The 27,912-nt window shown below is 35.2% G+C and overlaps 1 protein-coding gene across 1 annotated transcript in view; it reads right to left on the bottom strand.

The window, feature by feature from the left end:
* Window positions 1-401: 401 nt before the first annotated feature.
* Window positions 402-27,912, bottom strand: part of ALX1 (ALX homeobox 1) — a 33,859-nt gene continuing 6,348 nt past the window's right edge. Inside the window, exons 3-4 of the mRNA XM_069095075.1 lie at window positions 26,033-26,161; window positions 402-2,925 (exon numbers count right to left, since the gene is read on the bottom strand). Of these exons, the coding sequence (XP_068951176.1) occupies window positions 2,605-2,925; window positions 26,033-26,161 (450 nt within the window). The 3' untranslated portion in view covers window positions 402-2,604. The remainder of the gene's footprint in view (window positions 2,926-26,032; window positions 26,162-27,912) is intronic.

The raw sequence follows: 27,912 nt of genomic DNA, 5'->3' as shown, positions 1-27,912 counted from the left end.
ACTTGACAGAGGTCAGGTAAGATGAAAACCTATCAATGAATATATTTCTGCAATTTACATACACAATTGCATGAGTTTACTCAGTGTTATAATGGTTAAATAACTACATCACCCTTGTAAGATAAGGAAAGCTTGTGAACAGTGAAGACCAGCATCCCAGAAAGCTGGGGGTTTTTTGGTATGTTTTTACTTTCTTATGGAATTAGTGGGGGGGCGAATGCACCTACTTTAAAAAAAAAAGAAAAATATCGTCATACTTTGAAATAACTCACAAACATGTTCTCTAACAATATTTCACTTTATTTTTTTGAGACAAACTGGAATCCTTGCCCCTATTGACCATTAATTTATGTGTCATCACATAGTCCAAACATGAACCAAAATGATTGGAAAGGGGGTATGTAAATCACCTTTTTAAAATGAAGAAAATATTGCTGAAGAAACTTGGGAATAATATCATTAGAGAAGTAAATGGTGAACTGGACTGAACTATTTCCTTACCAATATTGTAAGAATAATAAACATATGGAAGGAAGGTACATTATCAAACCTTTCTGGGCCAGTAAGACCTTACTAAAACTCTTTTGTTGTTGTTATTAACCATATGAAATTTGCTTTGTAGATTTTCATTAGCCTGGGGCTAGAGTTTGAGGAAACTCAAGAATTAAAAGGGAATGATAAATACAGGCAAAGATTTTAAGGTACTTAAAATTTTACAGCAAGTTTTAAATTGGAGAGTTGAGGCAACTGAAAACAGTTTTCATTTGAAAAGTTTAGCCCTTAAAAAATATATTCCGAAAGTTCATATTCTCAGTTCAACTCAATTTCTAAAGTAATACTTTCTCACATTTTTTCTAATCATATACTCAGAAAAAGAACAAAAACAAAAACAACTTTCTTTGAATCACAAAACATTCTAAATATACCCTTTAAAGAAAAGGAAAATGTTAGAAATGATAAAAAATTTTCTTACTCTTGATTCCCTGGGCAAAAGTTAAGAAGTTCATTGTGGGGTAACATAGGGGAAAAAAAAAAACATGAACACCCAGAGCAATAAAGACAAAAGTTTATTATGAAGTCAGGGCATGTTGGTTTAGGATGTCCATCATCTCGATCATGTTTGACTTTAAATTTTATTACAAAAAGTCATGTCTGTTTATTGTAAATATTTTCCTGGTGAAGAGGCGGTACTTGTAGAACTGAAATATTATTTCTCTGGAATTTAATCTTTCTAATTTTGTTCCTTCATGTCCTATTTGAAAGAAAAGGACTCCTTCCCTTTCCTTCCTCCCCCACCCCACCCCCTTGCCCCTCGAAGTTTGTGAAATTAGCAAGAGGATTCAAGGCAGGCAGGAAAGCTGTATCCTATGCTAATCACAGCTATTGAAGTCCACTTCAATTCAATTAATTTACTTTGCCTTTATGAACTTGGGAGACTGTTACTTTCAAGGAGGCTGACTTTTCACTCATCTGAAGGAGCTTGGAATGTGACAGGGGAAAGGGAGGAGAAGTAAATCAAAGGAGTTAGCAATTTTCCAGATGCAAAGTTATTTTTCTTCCTTTTTTTTTCCCCCAACAGGAATTTGAGTAAGTCTTTTTCGGACATTTTCATTCCTTATGTGAAAGAATGGTGACTCAAGGACCGAAGGTAGGAGAGATCCAAGAGGAAACACACAGATATGTATGGACATATGTGTGTATATGTACATATATACATACATTCATATGTGTATACATATATCCCATTAAATAGCCACAGGGCACTATCAACCACTTTAATAAAAAGGTTTGTTTTCTCATTTATACTATTTATCTATTTGAAATCCTTAATCAGGAAAGCTTTTTTCTTCCATTCGAAATAATCTGACCATTAGGTCCACAGAAAGATCGCATTTAGAAAAGTTAGCCTTTGAATTATATGTGAATTCAGTACCAGCATATTTCAGTTACGAGCCTTGACACCAAATCTCATGCAAATGTTGCTCATTTTTTAGTAGTAATTCTTCATGCAGTGGAAAGGTCCTGAAACAGAGAGATCTAAAAGCCTCTTCGAAAATCTGAATATCAAAGTGTCAGCAAGGAGGAGTTATGCACACTGGGACAGGAACCTGGAGAGGAGACATACTTTTAATTCCCCAGACACCCTACTTCAGTATTTACTTGCTATGCTGAAATTTTCCCCAGTGGATTTCCTCCTCCTCTATCAGGTATTAATTTATAGGGAAATCCTTGGTATGAAGCAGTCACATAAATCAATCTCTAGCAAAGGAATTTGTTTAATGCATTTATTCTTTTAGCAGGTTTTATGATCATATTTCATCGACTGGTACAATAGAAAAGGTTTTACCACTAAACAGGGTTGTTTGAGATCTGTGCATGGTAAACCGATTTGGTCTCTTCTACAGATTCGTTCTTAGATTTTATTGTTAAATAATATTAGTATTCATTGTAAGCTGGCCTCCCCGTCTAGCCTGACCTTTCACAATCCCCCCCCACACACACACACACAGAGCAGCTTACTGTTGCATCCTTTAAATACGAGAAAGTAGAATGGTTTTTTTTTTTCGCTTTGCTATGAAAAGAAAAATAAAGGGGTACTGTATATTACATGGCCCATGAAATATTGGCAGTGTGCTCTTTAGCCTTCATTCGAAGGACAGCAATGCTAGAAGACCTCCTTTCAAACTCTGGCTTTGTTTCGAATGCATGTCCATTGGTGGCCCCAGAAAGGAGAGAGTCAGTGAAAAAGTTGTTGAGGGGAACATGGCCAAACTGGTTCTGGTGGTTTGAAAACCCCGTGTAACCGGAATCTGTCCGAGGAGAGTGAGAATATGGTGTCATGCAGGAGGAAGTATCACGTGGCAACATGCAGGAAGTAACCACAGAGCCACTCGTTGCATTTCCTGCCCACATATTGTTTTGAATCTGGAATATAAAAAACAAAGAAATATAAATATATTTGTGAAATCTTATTCCTAATAGCTTTTCTTGTATCTTTAGCTTTTCTGTCACTGAATTAGCTTTGTCCCTGTCCTATCGCTGGCCATTTTCTCACTTGAGCAATGACTGAAAAATGTTTAGTATTCAACACTAGCTTCAAAATCATTTTACTTTAATAGAACCCAATAGACTGTGAATTTGACCCTGAATACAGAATTCAGTGAATTCAGCCTCAAGAAGCTAAGACCATATTTTGAGCAGGAAGGGACATACGAGGTCATTTACATTTCATTTTACAGAAAAGGAAACCAAGTTTTATAGAAGTTTAGTGGCTTCACTAAGGTCACACAATGAGAGTCAGAATTCAGACTCTAAATCCAATCTGATGTTCTTTCCAGTACACCTTTTATATAAGTATTTTTAAAGAAATATAGCAGATACAGAAAACATTTTTTAGTGGGGGGCATTTGCTCAACCTATGATTTCACTAGTGTGGGGAAATTCTTGTATCAATGATCTATTCATATCCTTTGGGGTCAAAGGGGGTTTTAAAATATGGCTTTCTAGACAAAATATGAGTGAGTAATTTTCCTAGTTTTCTAAACCAGCTCCTCTGTGGGGCATACCCTGTTTTAAAATATTCCTAGCACAAGACCGGTGTGCTCTCTAAAGGTCTTAGCTATCACAGGCACTTGGCTGAATAAATCTTAGCCTTTTTTCATTATCTTGGGTACTCTATCACCTTTGAGACAGAGCTCCTAGAACCCTTACAAAATGTACATTTTCCAGACATTTGTTTTATGATTTATTGAATATGCAGTAAAGTGTAACTGAAGTTAGAAGGATCAGACAAAAGAAATATTTAAAATATTACAATTCTGAAATAGTAAAGCAAAATAGAAAAATCATGGAAGTATTCTGAAGAGAACATAAAAATGATAATAAAGCTTACAGATGTATGAAGGTGATTTGGTGTGGAATTCCTTGTAAAAAAATTTTATAACTCAAATTGTTATTAAAATGCAAAAGGGAAGAATTCAAACTGGACTAATGAATTAGCACAGATACAATTTTCCAGAGGCCTGGAAGTATTCGATTTTTGTTTTTGTACCCCCAGCACCTAGCAAAAGGCCTGACCGTAGGAACTTAATAAAAGATCGTTGAATTTCATCAAATTGAACACAATCACTCTCTCCTCTACCCCCAGGAAATATTCAAATGTGAGGATGGATGAACAAAATTGAATGTGTGTAGAATGGAAAATTTAAAGTGAAAATGTAAGGGATATTCAGGGGTGTATTGGTAAATGTTTAACAACTGTCTCTCTGATAGAAAATGCATATGGGACACACTTCTGAGCTTAATCTTTAGTATTAATATTTTCTCCATCACTTTCTTAAGTGTCCACAATTAACAAAACAAGGAGTTAAGCCTTGATTTTGGTGATTTTCAAGGTGGAAATGCTCACACTAAAACTTTTACAATAAGCTCTCCTGAGAAGTTCAAGCCAGCTCCAGCATATCCCCAGATAAAGTTTTTGTTTTGTTTTCTTATTCTTCTTGTTTGTTTTTGGAGGCAATGGGGGGTGGGGGGTATGTGACTTGCCTAGGGTCACAGCTAGCCTGAGGCTGGCTTTGAATTCAGGTCCTCCTAAGTCCAGGGCTGGTACCCTATCTACTGTGCCACATAGCAGCCTCAGATAAACTTTTAAAGGAAGGAAAGAAATGAGGCCTGGAATACGGTTACCAGAAAGCATAGATAAAAGCTTGCTTAGGGAAATAAGGCAAAGTGACTGGACAAGTTGCTACCATCATTAATGCACAATCAGATTCAAGCTAGAAAATTATTACATGCCACTATGTGTCCAGAACTCTAGTTGGTGTTATTTTGTCGTTGCTCAGTTATTTTCAGTCACAACTACTTGTGACTGAAACCACTCTTCTTGACCCCATTTGGGTTTTTCTTGGCAGACATACTGGAGTGGTTTGCCATTTCCTTCTCCAGCTCATTTTCCAGATGAGGAAACTGAGGTAAACAGAATTAAGTGACTTTCCAGGGTCACACAGCCAGTGTCAGAAGCCATGAAATCAGGAAGATAAGACTTTCTGATTCCATGAACAGCACTCCAATGCACTATGGCACCACCTGACTGCCCCAGTACTAGGTGTACTATATAGAAAGAAAAACAAAATAGTCTCGCCCTCAAGAAGCTTACATTACAAAGGGAAATATAGATTAACAGTAATCCATAGCTTGTACCCTGCCACCTAAATGTTACCCCTAGCTATTTTCACCCGTGCATAGATAAATACAAAAATGTGTAAAATAAATGCAAGATATTTTAAAAGATGATGATAGGTTAACTGATTACAATACTTATAAATGGAGACTTTTCTGCATTTGTTATTTGTATTTTTATAATCAGTGTAATCAGAAATTCAAGTAAGAATGCTATTAGTTGGTTCAGAATGGTTCAGAAATTCAAATAAGAATGATATATACATATGTGTGCACACACATATGTGTGTATACATGTATGTATATGCATGTGTATATGTGCAGGTGTGTGTGTGTGTGTGTGTGTAATTTCCCCATAGTGGCTTTGGCAGATAATTCATCCTGCCCCAGCAACGATCTTCTTCCAATGTTCATGTCAAGGTCATACTTCCTATATTAATTTGCATTAGTTATCAGTCAAGTACAGAAAATATACTTACTGTTGCTTCTAGTGGAGTACTGGTTCCTTGTTGCCTTGTATCCCCTGTGCCTAGCACTATTTCAGATATGGAGTAGGTGCTTAATAAATACTTATTGATTGACAGATAAATTAAAAGTTCCTGAGTCTCTTTACCATTCAGGGAAGACAAAAAGCTACTTAGCAAGAGAAAATAGATGTCATCCTTGTGTGTGTGTGTGTGTGTGTGTGTGTGTGTGTGTGTGTGTAGCAGGGGTCTTTATTTATTGGCAAGCTGCTCTTTCAGTGGTTGTCATAATGGATTAGATCAGTCATAGAGTGTTATTTTTAGAATACTGCATGTTTTTATTGCTTAATTACTGAAGACTATGCTTTAAATTCAATAATGCTGTCCCATTCCTAGTTGAAATTTTTACACTCAGCTAATCTTTGTGGCATCTTGGGCAATGTTATTTTAATTTAGACTCACTCTATGATATGCATTCTCTTCTGAACAGGACATAATGATCAGTGCCAGTAACCACTGATGGATGTGTCTCAGACTAACAAGGAGAACTGTTAATGCCATTACTCTGTCACACATACAGTTCCTCTGACTAGATCTGAGTGATTTTCTTCTGACTTATAATCAGACATCATGTTAGATACCTAAGACCAGCCAAAATCACTTGGTTCTGGGCAACAGATTTCAGGAACTGAAAGTGAACTTGTTTTCCAGTAAAACTAAAGTTTTAAAGGTATTATTATGTTATCATAGATTTACAAATGAAAGGAAACTTGGAGATCAGAGTTGAATCACCTCATCTCACCAATGAACAAACTGTGGTGGGAAAGTCATATGATTTGTCAAACGTCATTCAGCAGGTAATGTACAATTTAAAGAAGGGGCAGCATTTGAACCGGGGGGAGCACTCATAAGCAAGAGTATATAATTAAATTTTCAGTGTGACCATTTGCACCTCAGAAATTAGCTACTACAAATTAGGGCTTAATTTGCTGTTTTACTGATTGTCTAGACTTTTAAAAGTGTTAATAATGTCAATATAGCCTTGTTGTTAAACATTTACCATCATACCTTTTCATTGCTCTATATACACTGCTGGAGTTCAGCAGGAATTCAATAGGGCAGAGGTATCAAAATCTTTCAGCCTCTTTCAGAATCCAGAGTGCAAGTCAGAACTAGACTAAAATGTAACTGGGAAATGTTTAACAAAATAAAGAAAAAAAAAAACAATACTACATAAATAATGTCAAGTTGTGGTTTTTCTAAGTCAATATGTGTTTGACTTCTCTGCAAGTAGATGCTCAGAGAATGAAGTCATAACTAGACTTGACGTCTAGTCAATGTAGGTTCATGATAATAATACTTCACATTTATATCAGTCTTTAGGGTTTACAGTGTGCTTTATTTTATCTCTGATTTGAACCCAGGGCCTTCTATTACAAATCCCATATTCTTTAAATTTCACTACACTCTGTTTCAGCTTTTAAGGAATTTGGCATCTACTTCTTATTACTAGAAAAAACTAATGGTGTCCCATTCCAGAAATATATATTCCACAAACTGCTTTCATAGACACACATACACACACACACACATACACACACTTTGTCAGTGTCACTTTATATTATTTAAAAGGTATTCATATTCACTAGGTCATTTGAGCCCCATCCCCTTAATCCAGTCCTGGGATCCCTGTTATCCCCAACTATGACCAAAACTAGAACCAATGGAATTGTGGCTCTAAGAAGTGTAGGGATTTCCCTGGAGTCATATAAGTAGTTATTAACACAGGATAGATTCAGATTCACACCTTCCTGCCTGCAAAACCAGCATATGTATTTGTTCAAAGTTGTTGAGCTTGGAAGAGACCTAAGAATTCATCCACTCTTGGGGTCCTTTACCACATTTGTGGCATGGAACCTTCTGACAATCTGGTGAACTCTATGGACCTCTTCTCATAATAATGTTTTCAAATACTTGAAATAAAATACATGAGATACATAAATAAGATACATGAGGAAACCAGTTCTACTGAAATACAACTATCAAAATATAACTTTAAAACACACACACAAGGGCAGCCAGGTAGCATAGCGAGTAAGAGCACCGGCTCCAGTGTCGGGATGACGTGGATCGAATCCAGGCTCAGACACTTATTACCCAGCCAGAAACACCTGGCTGTGTAACCTTGAGCAAGTTACTTAACCCCAATTGCTTAGGGGCAGCCAGGTGGCTCAGTGAGTAACAGCACCGGCTCCTGTGTCGGGATGACCTGGGGATCAAATCTGGGCTTAGATACTCAGCACCACACCCAGAAATAACTGGCCATGTAACCTTGAGCAAGTTACTTAACCCCAGTTGCTTTAAACACACACACACATAAACACACACAAACCAGTTAATGAACTCCAAGTTCATTTCCCTCATCTTATGAATAAAAGATGCCCAAGGAGAGGAAGTGACTTGCCCAGTGTCACTCCGTTAATATGTGACATAGCTGAATTTAAACACATTTGATTCTCAATTCTGGATTTTTCTTATAATGCTATGCTGTTTTTCATCATTACAGAAATGAAGTTTTATACAGAAGACAGTGTACAGGAAGAATCTGTACTGGACAGAAATAGAATTAACTCTGACAAGTCTAAAAGATGAATAAAATTAAGGAGTAAGGACAAAAAAGAAATTTGAGGTGAAAAAGTTTTATATTCTAAGCAGAGCAAAGAAGGTGAACTAGAGGTGAAAGATGGCTTTGGGTACTTTAGATCTTTGAGATTCTCTGACAGACTGAATGCACACAAGGATAAATAGTAACATGAAGGCAGTAAAAAAAAAAATCACACATCTCTTCTGTCCAAAGGGAAATAGATAACGCTCTCCCTATGAACTAGAAAAAGACAATAATTCATTAGTTTCCATGACACAAACCAACACATTCATAACAACAAGGGCATTTTCTCTGAAAACGTGTAACAACCCAACTCTATCACCTCTACCGTTGAGGCTCCATACAATAGCAATATTTTCAGAAATTAACCAATTCCTACAAACACAAGGCTCCAGACACATTTTATTTTAGCCCTTTAAAATGGTCAAATATCTTGAAAATATTTCTCTTGGGAAACTACTTTTATAATTTTTCAAAGTTAAGGTGTAAATTTTGGGGGGTTGGGATTGTCCTTAAAAATAAATATATTTTTGCTGTTAAGATGCTCTGATTTTAAAAGTGATTTTAATCTTATTGCAGAATTTTATGTATTTTTTAAAACTTAAGAAAGACCTGGTGGCACAAATGCCCAACTCATTCCTGGAAAATATGCACATAAAAAGACATGGTCCCAAAGTAGTTTGAGCCTATTGTGTCTGAAGGCTGCCCTCAGGTCTCTTCAAAGATCTGAATAATACTATGATGCATTTATACAGAAAAATATGACTAGTTGTAAGAGTATAACATTTGAACTAATTCCTCTTATTTGTTCCCTATAAAGAGAACTGGTTTAGTCTGGGTAACTGGTCAAATTCCAAGTTTTCAGGCCTCAGTTTTCTCACCTGTAAAATGGAGAGCTGGGCTGGAAGGTCTCTATGGTGCTTTTTAGCTCTAAAACTGTGATTCTTTAATGCCCCATTTTTATAACTTAGAGGATCTTGGCATAAGAAGGGACCATAGGGCTCACATATTTTAAACTCCCTTCCAATACAATAATGCCTTCTACAATGTCCTTAGCAGATCCTGCTCGAACACTTCCAATGAAAGGGACTCAGTGCTTCTTGAGTTAGAATGGATCATTGTTGGATAGCTTTGTTAAAAAGCACTTTCTTATAAAGACTCTCCTTGTCCAACATTATCCCATTGGCTCTAGTTCTGTCCTCAACTAGAGGACACATGATAGGATAGGACTAGAAACAGAACTTGTGATTTTATTGGTTGGTAGAGGGAGGCTCCAGGACTGGATCACTTCCTCTATCATTGCAGGTCAGCACCTTCCCTTTAGAGTCTTGGAGAGCTAGCTACAACATTGAGAGCTTAAATGACTTGACCAGGGTCATACAGTCAGCAGGTGTCAAAGGCAGAATCTGAATCCAAGTCTTTCTTATGTGGAGGTCATCTTTCTACACACTGTGTCCTGTTTCCTTCCATTCATATAATAGCCTGCCTGCCTTCCTTCCTTCCTTCCTCCTTCCTTCCTTCCTCCTTCCTTCCTTTCTTTCTCTTCCTTCCTTCCTTCCTTCCTTCCTTCCTTCCTTCCTTCCTTCCTTCCTTCCTTCCTTCCTTCCTTCCTTCCTTCCTTCCTTCCTTCCTTCCTTTGGCAATTGGAATTAAGTGACTTGCCTGGGTCATACAGCTTATAAGTGTCGGAGGCTGGATTTGAACACAGGTCCTCTTACTCCAAGGCCAGTGCTCTATGCACTGCATCATCTAGCTGCCTCTGATAGCCTTTCAGATAATGGAAGCTGTCCATCCCGGCCCTCCATGTTTTGTTTAAGGAGATGTTTTCCATATCTCCTCACAGGACATGGTCTCCAGATTCTTCACCATCCTCATCACTCTCTTCTGGTTGTCCTCTATCTTAATGATATCTCCACAACTGGACATATTTCTCCAGATGATAGCTGAACCTCAATTTCCTCTTCTGTAAAATGAAGACAATATCTATAGAATCTACCTCATAGGGTTATTGCGGGTCTCAAATAAGAAGGATAAAATCATAGTAATGCCTCATCTCTCTTGATTAGAAACAGTTCCTCAGACTTCAAAAGAGAGATGATTATATCTACGAGAATACTCCCATCACACTGATTGCAACCCTGCTGCACCTAAGCAGACAACCTTGATGAGTTGGTGTGGTCAAAGCAATTCATTCCCTGGTGTCCAATATTCTGCTATTGGACTACTCTGAGCTTTGTTGGGTTGGTACCCAGAGAAACAATATACATCAGACTGCACTTCCTACTTCTGAATATTACACCTACATTATTAGGCAGCCAGGTGGTTCAGTGAATACAGCACAAGACTGGGAGTCAGGAACACTTGAATTCAAATCCTGCCTCACACATTTATTAACTGTGTGACCACCTTGGGCAAGTCATTTAGCTTCTCTGTGCCTCAGTTTTCTAATCTGTAAAATGGGAATAATAGTACCTAATTCATAGTTACAAGGATCAAATGAATTTAATCTATGTACCGTGTTTCCCCGATAATAAGACCTATCCCAAAAATAAGCCCTCCCCTTACTGTGTAAGATTCCTCTTAAATAAGCCCTCCCCTGAAAATAAGCCCTATTGAGATTGCTACTGTAGTGAAGGTGATCCCCTGCGCTACACGCTACATTACAGTACCCTCTGTATGCACCGTTCCCTCCCCCCCCCGGTGAAATGCACGCCACGCTCCGAGCTGCATCCAATCAGAGCTGCAGCAGTGAGCGCGTCATCCTGTTCTTCCCCAGTGATTTGCTTGCTGGCGCCATTGAGAGCAGTGCTGTGGAGGAGAGCTGAGGCAGGACAACATAAGCCCTCCCCTGAAAATAAGCCCTCTGGTGTTTTTCTTTCCAAAAAATTAATAAGACAGTGTCTTATTATCGGGGAAACACGGTACGTTGACTTTAAAACTTTCCAAACCTTAAAGCAGTATATAAATCCTAACTGCTATTACTATTATTGCTACCATTGCTTTATCTACAAAACTGATATGTTTAGCCAAGATGTACTACTGAATAAAAAGATTTGAAGGATTATTAACCTCTTTAACTATATACATTATATACAGAGAGAGAGAGATGGGGACAACATTTTATTATCTTGAATTTATGGTCTACTAATCTCCCCAGGTCTTTTTTGTCGCCTATATTAAAATCAAGCCAAGTCTTACCCATCCTACACTTAAAGATTTATGATGTTTTTTAAGGTTTTTTTTAACTTGAATAGAGGGCTTGTCATTTACCAATTTTAAATTATTTAATATTCTTAATCTTTTTTGTTTTTTTATATATTTTTATTTTCAGTTTTTAAGACCAGAAACCTATTATAAAGAAGATATCCCAAAAAATCTTAGTGCATTTTAAGTTCTAATAGCTTAATTACTATTAAAAATTTAAAACTGCATTAAGACTTTTGGGACAGTCTGTATAAGTAAGTGAAGTAGTGAATGATGCCATTTTATTCCACATTTAAGGGAACTTTTTCTTTTAGAGAGGTTGTTAATTCCTGGAATTTTGGGTTTTCTTAGTAGGAGAAAGAGACATAGTGGATAAGTAGACAGCCTGGGAGCCAGGCACAACTATATTCAAGCCAGCCTCTGACCAGCCTCTGACTGACTACATGACCTTGGGAAAGTTGCTTACTTTTCAGTGCTCTAGACAGCTCTTTAATACTCCAATTTGCAGAGAGGGTACCAGTCTGCATTGGTAGAGGGAGTCCCCATAGGAAAGAATTCAAAGGTCTAGTAGTCTATAAGTAGTGCCTATCCCATTAGTAAGAGTACTGTTCTTCACTCTTGAATGGTTTTATTGTATCTCTACCTTAAGGAAATGTCTCAGATTAGAAGAATTTTCAGGTTCTCCATTATATATAAAAATGTCTGATTGCCCCTGGGTACCATAGCCAGGAGCAATAACTATATCAAATATTGGCCACATCCTCCTTTTATATGTATGTAGAAAAAACGCATGTCATTATATTTACTTCTCATTGTGTTTAAAAAGAGTTGGGGACCTCAAAACATTCCAGGTCATAATGTGCTTTGCAACGTTTTTTTAAAGTTCTAGGGATAAATATGTTCAAAGCATTGTCCGGGGAACTTAGCCAACTGACTCTCATTAACATGAATGGAAGTTCAGAGAATTTACTATATAGTACTTTGAACATTTGCTTCTTAATGTTGTTTTTCTTACCAAATAAAAAAAAGTTAGCACTTAATGTTACCATGGCTTTGGAATTTGGGGCTAGAATTATGCTCAACCCCATATGCCCTTCAGATTCTTTCTAAAGTGAAAACCGTGTACATACATCTTTTCATGATGATCAGAGAAAAGGAGTAACTATAAAAAAGGGGTTAAGATCAAAAATATAGGGGTGGCTAGGTGGCACAGTGAGCAAGAACGCTGGCCCTGAGGACCAGGGATCAGTTTCAGCCTCAGATACTTAACACCCACACAAAATAACTGGCCGTATAACTTTGGGCAAGTTACTTAACCCCAATTACTTTAGAAAAAAAAATCAAAAGTCTTTGTTGTGGAAATATCTTTATAATTAATATTTATCATTACAGTAAACCAGCATTTAAAAATATGTCTTATTACCTACCATATAAATGATAGTTATATTATTTTTAAGGAAAAAATGGTTATTACAGTTTGCAATGTTCCATTCCTTGTGTTCACTTATTTTATTTTGGGGGAGTATATGACTTTTGGGAAGGATGAGGTTCAAACTTAATTTCCCCCAAAATTTCTGACCTTTATCCAGGATGTCCCAAAGATCTTGGTGTAGGTTGAAGCTAGGAGTTTGGGGGGACTACTTCTATAGCACTTCAGAGTTGGTAAAATGCTTTATCCACATAATCCTCACAACTCTATGAGCAGACACTATTATATTTTACATGTGAGGCAACTGAGGCTCACAGCAGTGAAGTGATTTGCCCAAGGTCACACTACTAATAAATATCTATGGAGGAATTTTATCTGGGGAAAAGTCTGTTAAATTTATACTGAATGGTAGCACAGCAAGTAAGATCACCAGCCCCAGTGTTGGGATGACCTGGGGAATCGAATCCGGGCTCAGACACTTAGCACCCACCCAGAAACACCTGTCCACGTAACCTTGAGCAAGTTACTTAACCCCAATTGCTTAAAAAAAATTATACTGCAAAAGTCAAAATTGAACCTAGTTGTCTATTCATCTCATAGGATGCCTGAACTAATGAGACATAGTGTTAAATAGTTTTAATTATTCTAGACCCTTACTCTCTTAGTTGTTCTACAGCTGACACTCAGTGATTCAAGACATTAGTCATAGTGTTGGGGGGTTTTTTTTAATGGTGGGAGAAAATAATTATCCACAAAATTTTTTATTGGAAATCCAACAAATATCCAAATTATCTGACTTTAATTTAAAAAACTAACTTCACCTTCCTAAAACAATGAGATCCACCCCAAAGTGGAATGGACTGGATGGTTGCTTGTGTGAGGAATATGGGGTCTACCTCAATCAATGCACATAAAAAAAATTAAGCTATAATTTACAATTTTTAAAAGTTAACTTTTAAAAGTACACCAAGACGGTTGAGTGATTTGCCCATGATCATCACCCTGATAGTATTGACAATTTATCTGTAATTAACTGGGGGCACTGAGAAATTAGGGTGGCTAGGGGGCGCCACAGTGCATAGAGCACCAGGCCTAGAATCCAAAAGACTCATCTTTGTGAGTTCAAATCTAACCTCAGCTGTGTGACCCTGGGCAAATCACTTAACCCTGTTTGCCTCAGGTTTCCTCATCTGTAAAATGATCTGGAGAAGGAAATGGCACACCACTCCAGTATCTTTGCCAAGAAAACCCTAAATGGGATCATGAAGAGTTGGACACTATGGAAGGGACTAAAATGACAGCAAAAAACTGAAAAATAAAGTGATTTGCCCTTTGTCCCACTGGCTAATAATCCTGTCAGACACAGAATTTGAATGCAGGTCTCCCAATTCCTTGATCATTCCTGCCTTGTGACTCTCTGACTATTGTTATGATGAACAAAACTAGAAATAGCTATCTATTACTAAGTGAATCTAGAAGAGAAAAATATGTTAAAAAGAATTTTTTACTTGCGAAGCCTAACAAGCACAAATGATGTTATGATACACATTTCTGCATATTAACACAACTAAAAACAACTCAGAAAAACCAATCCATGGAACCAAATGGGAATAAAAGAGGCTTGTGAAACACCTGGAAATGCATCAGTAAACATCTGCCCTTTAATTGAAAAACAAGCTCAAAACCTGACTTTTTACTATATTTATATTTCCAAAGTGGTCAGTTTATTTGCTTATTTATTTATTAATTTTTTGAAAAGAAAGGGCTTCTATGCAGGAGTTACAGATTAAGAAAAAATATACACCTAGGAATATGGTGCCCTTCATACAAGCATGAAAGATTAAAAAATAGATATATAGGTGATTATCTCCTGCCCACAACTCAAAAAAGATAGGAGTTACCCAAGATGGTTCCATGTATCTTACATTAAAGCAGAAAAGTAAAATAAATGAGCATTCGAGGTTTTTATTTCTGCCTTCCTGGTTTAATAGCACACTTTTACCTTACTTTCTTCCACTCACTGTTAACCTAGACACCCTGTTAAAATTAATTAGCATATTATCACCCCATAATATACATTGCCATAAAACTTTTTATTGTTTCTCTTGAAAAAAAATTATAATATGGTATCCCTCAAAAACAGCTGTAATTTTCTATCAGTCGGTTACATTAATTTTACTCATGTATCCATTTCTTGAAAAGTCAAGGTGTAATGTTTGATTCTTATTGAGATAAAAAAGAAGAAATATTCACATAAAATTTACTTTTTAGAGTTGCATTATTTTTCTTTCACAATATCAGTAAAATGGTGAGTTCTTTGGAGCCCAGAAAGAGCAAATGGACATTCTCAAATGTCTGATTTAATTCCAGTGAATAACCATTTTGAGGTATATCTAGACATACAAATAGGTTGAATTAGTTAACAGATCCAATTAATTCTATTTTACATATAGCCTAGGATATAGTTGGTGGAAAGAGGCACTGTTTTATCAGTATATACTAAATAGAATCTATTTCTTTTCAGTAAGACTGTCTAAAATTCATTTACATTCCATAAGACCTTCAAAATATTTTTTCCTGGGGCATCCAGGTAGCACAGCGAGTAAGAGCACCAGCTCCAGTGTCAGGATGACCTAGAGATCGAATCCCGGGCTCAGATGCTCAGCACCACACCCAGAAATAACTGGCTGTGTAACCTTGAGCAAGTTATTTAACCCTGATTGCTTAAAAAAATATTTTTTTTTCTTCAAATGTTCCATGGTTAAAAATTTTTTTTGCAATTTATTCTTAAACTAGATGGGGTATAAAGTCTAAAGTCTGTTAAAAACTAGAGACTAAAGCCTAAAAGTCTACTAAAGTATTAGTATTTGATTATCTTATTTGATTTTCTTGTATGAAACCATTTGGGGATGACTATAAGAAAATGAGTCTACCATTACAGCTACTACTAACAGACAAATTTTACATAGTCCTTTAAGGTTCCCAAAGCACTTTACACATTATCTTATTTGAGCCCAACATTCTTGCCGCCCTCACATTCCTCCACTCGATAAAATCCAGGGGCTTCCTACTGCCTCTAGATTCAAATTTCAACTCCTCCCTTTTTGAAGTCCTTCACAATTTTCGCCCAACCTACTTTTTTTTCTGGGTGATCACACATTACTCTTCCTCATGTACTCTTTGATCTGGCTAAACTGGTCTTCTCTCTTTCCTCATAAATGACTCCATCATCTCCCAACTCCATACCTTGTGCCAGGAATGGATCTCTTCCTCACTGCTTTCTCTTAGAACACCATTGATTCATTCAAAACACTGCTCAAATATTAAGCCTTTTCTAACACTGTCAACTACTAATAACCTCTTTCTCAAACTACCTTGCATTTAACTACATTGTATTAATAATTTTTATATTTATTGTGTATCTTCCTGTATATGGTATTATTTTACCCCTGATTAGAATGTAAACTTATTGCAAATAGAGACTATTTCATTCATTCTATTTGTATCCCCAGTGTCACATGCTTGGTATACAGCAGAATTTTATCAACTTGATAGGTACTATAGGTATCATTTTACCTATTTTATATACAGGGAAACTGAGGCTCAGGAAAGTTAAGTAACTTGCCCAGAGTCACACAGTGTCAGAGACTAGGTCTTCCTGAATCTAAATCCTGCACTCCACTACAACACATTGCCACTTAATGAGTTCTCCTCTACCATGAATGGAGGGGGATAAAAAAAGATTTGATATGCTTTCAGCATTGGTTTTAAACTATTTAAAATTCAAAATATCTCAAATATAAAATGAGAGGAAAACTAGATTGAGTAATTTTTTTTTAATTATACCAATAATGAGTCCTGGAATTGTATGATTCAGTATAAATTGAATTTGTTTTTAAGTCATTCCTACCAAACTTTCACGTTTCCTTTGAAAGAAAAAATTGTCCTTGGCATAAAATGGGAAAATATATTTTTAAGATCAAAAGTTAAGACAACACTGTAGAAGAGAAATGTATATTCCTGGATAGTTTCATAAAAATGTGAAAATTTCAGATAAAAATGCAGATGAATTCTGCACAGTTACCCTGATATTTTTTCATATTTGTTTTGTTTTCCTAGATTCACACTTTTTGATTCCACTAACTTCACCCTTAGTAATTGTAATAGACAATTGCATTATATCAATGAAGTTATGTAATTTATTACCTCAAATAAAATAGCAAAATGCCTTTAGTAAGGAGGATAAAAATAATAGCATGTAGAATTTGTCTTTTTTAACAAATAATTTTTACATATGAAATATTTCCTAATGGTATTCTGTAAAATTTGTGTGCTTTAGGGGAGGCTAGGTGGTGCAGTGAGTAAGAGCGCTGGCCCAGAGTCAACCAGGTATCGGTCCCGGCCTCACCCACACACCAAAAAAAAACTGGCCATGTAACCTTGGGCAAGTTACTTAACCCCAATTTCTTTTAAAAAAAATTGTGTGCTTCTTAACATATAATCATGTCCTTATGTATCTATATCTTAACAATAAAAAGTTAACATTTACATAGTGCTATGTTGACAAATCATTTGTACGTAAATGCCATTTCATTTGACAAGAAAGGAAAAAGAAAATGTTCCTTGATTTATCAGTCCCTAAGTCTTATTGATACCACAATTCCAGTTTTAAGAAAATTCTCATTAAAAATTTAAATATGCTATAACTCTTGCTAAACACTTTGATTCATGGTTTAAGGAAAAATTAAATCACGGAAATCAAATGTGCCAAGATTTTTATAAAAGGCACATTTGGACATTACCTTTTCTTTACCCTAAGCTTCCAAATTACATGAGCTTTGAAATCTCTCTTGAGAAGGGGATCCCTTTCCAAATATGTGAATGAAGGTAATTATTATGTGTCTTTTGCTTCTAAAGACAACACATTTGGAACTTTATTTTTGCAATTTTAAAATTAATTTTTCAATATCTTTGAAATATACCAATTTGAATATGTTTTAGGAGTGAAAGTATGTAACGCTATCTGGAAAGAAATACCATATTTCACAGCCAATATAAGGTTAAAGAAACACTGTATACACAGGAGTATCCAGCACAATTTTCTCCATTTTTATATTACAAATCATAGATTTAAGCCTCTAGTCTATATATCCTCAAAAAGGTTAGAGCTTCCTACTTTTTTACAGAGTACATATGTTCCTCTTCCAACAGGTTTGATTAGCTAATTCTGTCATTCTACCATCATCTATTTTTCCTGATAAGTTTCTCTTTTATTCATTAATTTACTCATTTAATCCTCCTCTAATTTATAGAGAATACTAAAAAATGGATAATTGCAGTGAAAATGTTTTTTAATAGGATATCATCTAAAATGACTAGTCTTCTCTTATTTATTATAATCATTAAATTGAAATTCATTTCCTTCCATTTATTCATTTGTTTCATATCTAATAAAATCCATTTATGATTAATTTGTTACATTTTTCTAGTTCAACTTGTCACTTTCATAATACAAGAGATACAATCAAATTCTTTGCTATCCCATTTCATTGCAGGGTGAGGAGGGGATGAATTTTAGAATCTTAGAATCTTGTAATGACCAGCAAACTAGAAATTATTCAGTGTTAGTGGCTCAATGCTTATATCCAAGAAATATTGCAAAAAAATTTCACTTCACCTCATTTATTTCCTTTATTTTTATTTTTTAAAACAGCATATGTAGTTAATCTCATCCTGCCTCAGCAACTTTTCAAGTGCTCCTCATTTTTCCCACCACATTTACAATTGACATTAGTACAATATGCAGTAGAGAATCCATAAAATATGCTTAACAACTGTGTGAGGCAATCATTTGTTGCCCTGGAAGTTTTAAAACTTTGGAGTCTGAGAGGAATGTCTGAATTATCACTACTCACCAGGTCATTCCACTGGAACAGCTGATAATCACTGAACTTTTCCTGAAGGAAACTATAGATTTCTTGCCAGCAATGAAAGGATTTGGGTTTGATCATTTACTTTAAATTGTGGATAAAATATATTGCCAAGTACACTGAGAGAAAAATGATACTTTCTCCAAATGGTCAATTAACTGTTTAAAATTTTCACTAAAGTGAAATGCTAAAACTTACTCTTTGGTCTCTTAATTTAAAAAGGAGGGGCATAGTAATTCTATTGTCAGTCATTTAAGCATTTACTATTATACACTGTCTATTATGCTTGGGATATATTTTAGAAAGAAAAACACCATCCTTGGCATTAAGAAGTTTTGTGTTCAAATAGATTCAATTCACTTTGGTTCAAGGTGAAGTTTAAGAACAGTACAAAAATACATGATGGAAGAACCCCATTATACATGGAGCCTGGGATTTGGATGTCTTTTTTTTCAGAATTTTTTTTAAATGTATGAACACTTTGCCATTACAATATTCTAATTAGCATTTGTTGAGCACAAAACTAAGGAAAGCTGTTTAATTTGTGTTTTAAATCAATGTTGATCACCCTGGAAATGATATATAATTAAAAACCAAAGGTTGACACCTCTGCTTTGATCTCCCTTAACAGATATTTTTAAAGAGCTTAGCACAACTTGAGAGAAACCAAACAATCAATCATTTTTTAATTTTGTTTTTCATTCAATAAACATAAGATTTCTTTATGATCGTGCAATGGGTGCCCATAAAAGTCATATATAAAGTTCTGGTAAACTAAAACTTTATTAAATAATTACTACTCTAAGCTTTTTTTGAAATTTTTGAAAGAATAGAATTTTTCTCATGAGAATAAACCAGGGAGAAATTCAGAATATACTGAAACTTTCCCACAGGAACCATATTTAGTAGACCTAATTCAAGAAAAAAAAAATTAAATTGTATTTCTCCTTTAGTTGTAATGAGCAAACAGGCTCCCCAGATAGCAAATTTAACTGCATGTTTGATTAGATTTCACTGCTACATATGTGAAAATTGAAACCATTTCCCTGATTCTAGGTTGGCAATGGCGGGGGGGTGGGGGGAGAGGGGGGGAATGGCCTTATAAGACCATTCTGGCAATTTATGCAAACAAGTCTTCCATGCCTGTGTTCCTTGCAGGACTTTTCATAAAACGCCAGTGCTAGAATATAAAGTAGTTTAATTCACTAGTATAATGACAAAGAGTGACTCTGGATTTTTTAGTTTATAAAAGCATAGTTATATGATGTAAATTTTTCAGGTTTAATTTTAAACTATGATTCCATGATTTGAATTATGATGTAACAAGTTTAGGAGTGAAATGGCTATTTCTTTTTAGAACCCTGAGGTTTTAACTGAGGAATAGTATGGTGCAATAGAGAGAGTATTGAACTTGGAGTGGTGAGGAAACCAGGGTTCAAGTCTATAGTCTGTTATTTATATATAGTACCTACCTCTCAGGATTGTTATGGGAATCAAACGAGATATTTGGAAAGCACTTAGCACAGTTACTGGAATATAGCAGTGCTTAATAAATGCCTATTTCCTTCACTTATTTATTTAATAGCTATGAGGCCTTGGGCAAGTCACTGAAGCTTTCTAAGCCTCCGTTTTTCTGTCTGTAAAATAGATACTAATACTCAGAGGGTTGTTGGGAGGACAATGTATATAAAGTGCTTCACAGACTCTGAATCGTCATAAATAACATCCACATTTTGTAGGCTGGTGGTCTGAATACAACATTTCATAATCTGTTTGTCACGCCCAAAATATATTTTTTCTTTAATTATGCCTCTTGGAATCCCTATCACCTATAAAAAGTCTTTCCCCAAGTTGTTCATGATCCTACATCCCCTAGAAATTACATCACATTTTCTTTGTCTATACTATGTACTTAATCATATGGGTACATGTTGTTTCCCTGATAGAGTTAAAGCATCCTGAGAGCAGAAAATTGTTCTTGCACTTTGTAAGAGCACCTAGAACAACCCTAGATGTGGTATACATTTCATACACACTTGTTCATTTGTGCTAAAGGCACTTTAGAGATCATTGACCCCTCTGCTTTTCTCAATAACTAAGTTGAGGTTGATTTTTTTTTAAAGATCACTTGGCTGCTAAGCATCAAAACAAGGACTAAAGTCCTTAAAATTGGCCACTAAAACTTTTCATTTTAACAACTCCATATGGGTAAACCATAAAATAGTCATGCTCAGAAGTGACCATTTGCAGGCACAGATCATGAATGCAGGTAAATCTAATATTTATGCAATATTATAAGTGATATAGGCACAAAAATTAAGGATTTTGGCAGGGGAAGATCTGTTCTATTTCTTAAGAATTTCATGATGTAACAACTTCAATGTGTAGAAATATTAGGGGTGGCTAGGTGGCCCAGTGAGTAAAGTGCTGGCCCCAGAGTCAGGAGGACCCAAGTTCGGTTCCGGCCTCAAACACTTAACACCCACACAAAAAAATTAGCCGTGTAACCTTGGACAAGTTACTTAACCCCAATTGCCCTCCAAAAGGCAAAAAAAAAGAAAAGAAATGTTGCCACAGAGGACATTGAACTGTATTTTCATCAGCTTCAGACAGAACACATCAAGCATTCTCATCTGTTTACTGATACCATATATTACTATTCTAAAGAAAAGGTTAGAGAGCTATTCTCTTTCAAGAACCAGCTCAAGCACCATCTTCTATATGAAGCCTTCCCTTATCTCACCAATGACTAGTACAGTGCAATCCCTCTCAAACAACCTTAGCTTTAGCTACTTTGTATATATATATTTATTTAGTGATTATTCATTTATGTCAAATGTATGTGTATGTGAATTCATATGTGTATGTTTATAATCATATGTATATACCCATATATTTTATATATGTATGAATGTGTACATACATACCTGTTTATAGATGTATATACACATTTATTTGACTATATATGCATGTGTATATGGGCACACATATATGTATTCATGTATGTAGGTATAGTATAAATATAGCATACACAGGTTATACACATTTACATGCATATACAGATAAATGTGTACATGTGGGTATTGTATTGCCTATATGTACATGTGTATGTATACACACACAGATGTCTATATGTATTGTGTGTGTATATATATATTTACACACATATACATATATATACCCATATGCACACATTTCCATTAGAATGAGTAAGGATGATTCTTGTGAGTAAGGATTATTTCATTCTTTTTACTTGTATCACAGTACCCTGACCCATAGTACTAACTTAATAAATATTTGTGTATTGTTTGATTGACTACCATATCAGATAGTTCAAAGTTTAATTGTCATAATAAGGGGAAAAAATCTTCATAGGATCATTCAGTTAGAACTTGAAAGGACTTTGGAGACCTGATCAGGCCTACCTCCTTCATTTTGTAGATAAGGACACTGAGGCAGAGAGAAGTTCAGTGGCTTGAGCAAAGTCCCATGGTTAGCATTTGTCTGAGGCAGGACTGAATTAAATTCTCATGAGTGCACAAGTGTGGCCCTCTTTCCACGGAAAGTTTCTTTCAACAGCTCTCTATGATTCCTTGTTATGTCAGAAACAGTGAAATTTGACAAGAGCAAATGCCATCAACATGTCTACTCATGAAGAATCATGGTTGTTAGAACTTCAGAGATTATTTACTCATAAAATTTAGACCTGGAAGAGCTCTTGGGGATTATCTACTTCAAGAATGATATTTTACAATTAGGAAACAGGCCTCCAAAGAGGTATAATCACTTGTCCAAGTCCATTGTTCATTGAGCTAGAACTCCAAACTAAAACTTCCTTTCTCCCTATTGAAAGTTCTCTCCTTTATATCACAGCCTATATGAGGACTGCTGCCACTCTTTCTGAGGGTAAATAAGGTGAATTTGTTTGGAAAGTATATCCATTGCCTGAATTACCTTAAAACGTCTGTATGTTACTAAGATTGAATACCCCGACCAGATTTTTCATTCTTTTATTTTGTTATTCCGCCTCCAACTTTTTCTAATGCTTAACTATTCTTATAATTAGTCACAGTAATCAGATTAGATTTTCTGTTGCATTGGATTTTTGGATTCTACAATAGTTTGTTTCCAGTATAAATTTCTATTTCTAGGCCCCATGAAAAAAAGTTTCCTCCAGGCTGAAGCTTGGCAGACATGAGCTCAGGCCTGGAAATGATTTTTTAAATCAAATGAGAAAAACTTCAACTCTGTCTCCCTCCCACTTTTGAATCAGTAAAATAAATAAATAAAAGTAAATTAAAAATTGGGAGGTTTGTATTTATCCTATGCATGAAGCCTTGATTTGAATTTACCAATTCAAATACACTATTTTATTCCATGTTTCATCCACTAAACCACATCAGTAGCATTTCTTTAAGACTAAAAATTAGTTCAGTGACATTAGGTATATATTTGTGTATGTATATATTAAGGTCTTGATTTTTAGTAATTTTTTTTGGTGTTAATAAAATCTACTAAGTTCATATTGTCAATTATTTTTTTTTTCTCAATGTCTCATTCTAAAATTGCCTATGCTTACAAGTCTGGCCAAACTGAGATTAAATCAGTAGAGCATTTGGGTATATCTATCGTAAGAAGAAAGAAAGCAAGAATGATCCTAACCAGCTCATTACTTTTCTGAGGAATTTCTAAACCAATCCTCCTTCTTTGGGACACCATGACAAAAGCAAATAAAAACACAGCATACCCCCAAACACCATGCAATTGTGTACTTTCCTGTTCTACTTTACGTTCCAACTCCGTGTTACTTAGTGAGTCTTCAGTAATAAGGCAACAAAGTATGATGTTATGGATATGAAAATGGAGATGTACAGAGGAAGATAATGGGTTAAGTAGAGAAAGAGACAGAGAACATAAAACAGAATAATATATAAAAAAGAGACAAGAAGTTAAAAGAACATAGCAGAAAGGAGTTGCATAGAGCAAAGGAGAAGGAAGAAAGGAAAAGAGGAAGAAAGAAGAGTGAAGAAGAAACATATTTGAGGACAATGAAAAAAAATGAGGCAAGACAAAAAAAGCTATCCACTATTGTTCTGTGCTTTTCCTTTTGAGAAACATTATGCTTTTAATGTTTTGCATGTCAAAATATCATTTGAGTTTAACCCTTTGAGAGGCAGTTTTGAGAGAAATGTACCAATAACTCTATGGTCCCTATTTGCTTAAATAATGGCAGCTGGAAAAGACTTGATAAAACATTTCTCTGTTGATATTTTGATAAATCTTTAAACTTAAAATGTTAAATAAATATATACATTCTACTTTCTCTACTGACTGCCTGATATTTGTTAAAGTCCTTAATGTTTATAGAGTTTCCTCAAATATATTGTAAGTTCCTTGAGGGCAGAGCCATGCTTTTCATTCCTGTGGCAGCTCTCCTTCTCTGCCCCTCACTCTCAGTATTTTGCTCTGTGACAAGCACATAGTAATATAAATATTTAAATTTCATCATCTATATGATGTTAAGATTCAACATAAAAGGAGTTGCCATATCTCAAAGAGTAAAAGGAAAGGTATGAGAAACTCATATATTTTAGGTGATAAAAAAAACAAAGAGGTGATTGAATTAAGCTGCAGAATGAGACATACTTTTATACGTGACTAGTATGGCAATTTGTTTTGCTTGACTCTGCATACTCCTTACAAGGGTTTTTTTTTCTTTTTTTTTGGGGGGGATTGGGTAGAAAGGAGAAAAAATATGCTTCTTAATTTTCAAAGAAAAAGAAAAGTTATGTAACAAATGAAAACCTGGCATTTCTTATAGAAAAAACCTGATTTGACCCCCTGATTCTTCTAGCATCTTGGGCCATCTCCAGTCATCCTGATTGATATCTGGCCACTGGACCCAGATAATTCTGGAGGAGAAAATTAGGCTGGTGACCTTGCACAGCCCTCCCTCACTCAAATCAAAGTCAATTGCAACTCATGTCATCATCTCCCTGATGTCATAGTCCTCTTTGAGAACTAAGGACAAACCATACAGTCACACACGAAAAACCTAAACTGCCAAGGGAAGAAGACATTTGGATAGCACACTACTCAGTGTGGATTGTTAATGTCCACAAAGAGCAGAAAGGCCCCTCCATTCTAAAAGCTCACTCAAGGAAAACACAAAAGACAAAAGGACCACATGAAATTAAAAGTCAGAATCCGTGGGCAAGATTTCACTTTTTATGTTCAGAATACTATAAAGGTTTCAGCTTGGTAAATTCATCTTCATAATTCCTCATCATTCATTTAGCCCACCTTTCATTTATATGTATTTTCCAATCCATATGCCATATCACATAGAATTACATGACTTGAAATTAAAGGTCTTAGGGTATGATATGGTGATGTTTATGCTGAGGATTCCGTAACAACCATAATGATGTTACAAATGCACAATAATAATGTTTAATATATATACCATATCCAGATGCCCCAAACATGTATGCTTCTAATATATAATATCTAAGATATGCAGAGTTTATATATGTACACATATGTGCATATAAATATATGTTTACATACATATGTGGTAATATAACTAAGAATTAGCAAGGGTAATTGTAAATCTTTCAAGGTGGTACAATGAATTTAACTCTGAAAATGAAACAGTCAAAGTACAAATTCAAACTAGTTTTTGTAACTGCAGGTCTAGCTACTGCAATTTTTTTGTACACTGCTCAAAAGAACTGAAGACAATAGGAGTCTCTGGGAAAATGAACAACATAATTGGTCCAAGGTTAAAAACAAAAACAGCAAAAGAAAACAGATGCTTTGGCTAGGAGTGTAGGTTTCATGGAACTGTTTCCATACTGGGCCATGGTTCATCAAGCAAAGCCCCAAAGGTATCATGCCATACAATGTTTTATTTATTGCAATAGTTATCAAAGGATCTGAAGAGTGAAAGTATACAGTCATGTACAACAGCCTCCAAAGGAGACACTCTATATGCTCATCATTAAAGAAAAAAAGTAATCAAATTAATTGGGCAAAGACTAAAAGAAAAGATTTGTTCTTGAAAAAGATTTTAGATGTAATTGTCTATGCATTTCTTCTTGCTATATAACAAATCACCAAGTATGATATCATCTTCACTATTCCATGTTATTTATCATACCTGTGGGTAGCTGTCAGTCCTCGGTAAGACAGATATATCATAGGTGGCAGCAAAATGGCTTTTAGCTTGTTGTATTTGGCCATAACGTTCTCTTTTTCTCCATTTAGCTCTTCGATTTTGAAACCAAACCTATATGAGAGAAGTGGAATGTTGTTAAAGTACCCAACACAGTTAGTATTTCATAAGAGATTAATGTCTTGCCTTGCATAAACGAAATAACTGAAAAGCCATGCAAAATGTATGACAAAATAGCCCAAATACCACGGAAGTACAGAAACACAGGCCCATAAGGCTTCTTTCAAAGTCTGTCTCCATTTCAAAAGAAGTCAGTCCTGACATTTCTGTTTTACCCTATGTAATATCTTACAGTAGTAAGTTGTCTAGATGTCTCTCTCAAGATTAACTTTCCTCAAATGATGGAAGAGAAAAAAAAATCGTAGAGTATTCATGTATATTTGGAAAAATTCCAGTTGTTCAGATTTTATAACTATTTAGCACTGAACCAGATGACCTGGCTTTGCCAATAATTAGCTAGATGACTAAGCAAAGTTTTCCGAAACTTAGTTTCGTCAATGGTAAATAGGATCATTGGACTCAATTGCTTCCATGAATTCTTGCAGATCTGAAATTTTGTGAATTACATAACCTCATTAGAATCCCAGATCCAATTCTTCAAGGCTGAAACTCTTTGAGATATTTTTATTTTAGAGTTTCAAGGTATGACCATTAAACATCAACCCAACCTGCCTACCTGACTTGGATATGATCTGATTGAGTAAAAGAATGCTAGACTAAGTCATGAAAAAAAGAACCCATGCCTATGGATCTGGATTTAATTCATTTCACACAGTGTTGAATGTTGAGAGATAAACATAAGGATATCAGTATTAGAGAGCTGCTAAAATATTCTGGCTCTTGATGAAACTGTAAAATGATTGACTTTATTTTTTATTAGAAATAAATGATGGGGACAACATTTAGAGCACAGCTATCTGTAGGGTTTTTTTTTAAATTTACGAGGTATATAGATTTGCTGGATATATGGAATGTATCTATAAAGTTTAATTTTTTCTTACTAAAACTAATATACTTTTAAATATTCCAAAATTAAAACCAGAAAAATGGAGACAATTGCACCTCAAATAATAAAAGCTCAAATCTTTGACCTCAGTCAACAACTTCATCCATTTGTTCAAATCTTTGATTTTTCTTCTACAACTCATCCAACTACAAACTGGAAATACTTAAAAAAAACAAACAAACAACTTCTAATGGATTCCCAAAGGAACATCGTTACACTTATATGTGCAATGTGACATATTTTGTAGTTGAAGACCTACAGGCATTTTTATTCCATGAATATATGATTAATGCATTGATAGGAGATACAAGTGGGCTAACTGAAAGTGTTAAGCAGAGGTTACCCCAATTGATATTTGATAAGCAGGTTTCTAGATGATTTTTTTTTTTTAGTTGCCGATGTTCTTTGAAACATAACTGCTTTTAAAATGTGGCCTACTTACGATGGACCTATATGGAAATGAAATACAAAAAATGTACAGCTGAACAACCTTCTGCTAAAAGTGACTTGAACTTTTCACTGTGTGCACGTGTATGTGTGTGTGTGTGTGTATGTATGTATGTATGTGTTCTCATGTCTACTTGTCTTTCATGGTCTTTACCTTTTTTGGTTTATAATGGTCTAAAAACTTAGAGATGCTTTAAACACCAGTTTGATATTTCATTGCAGATTGCAGATTTAACATGGTACTTTGAAAAACTGATCCAGAAATCAAAACAAGATACAGGGACGTACCCATTGAACATAATTTTCAAAGAGGTCAATTGGTAAATTTGTATTAGCCATCATACCTGGGGGG

Source organism: Petaurus breviceps, unplaced genomic scaffold (assembly GCF_028583685.1).
Source record: "Petaurus breviceps papuanus isolate PSGF00001 unplaced genomic scaffold, PetGlider_PUasm1.0 225, whole genome shotgun sequence".
NCBI classification, from domain to species: Eukaryota; Metazoa; Chordata; class Mammalia; order Diprotodontia; family Petauridae; genus Petaurus; species Petaurus breviceps.
This window is presented reverse-complemented; position numbering and strand designations above follow the sequence as displayed.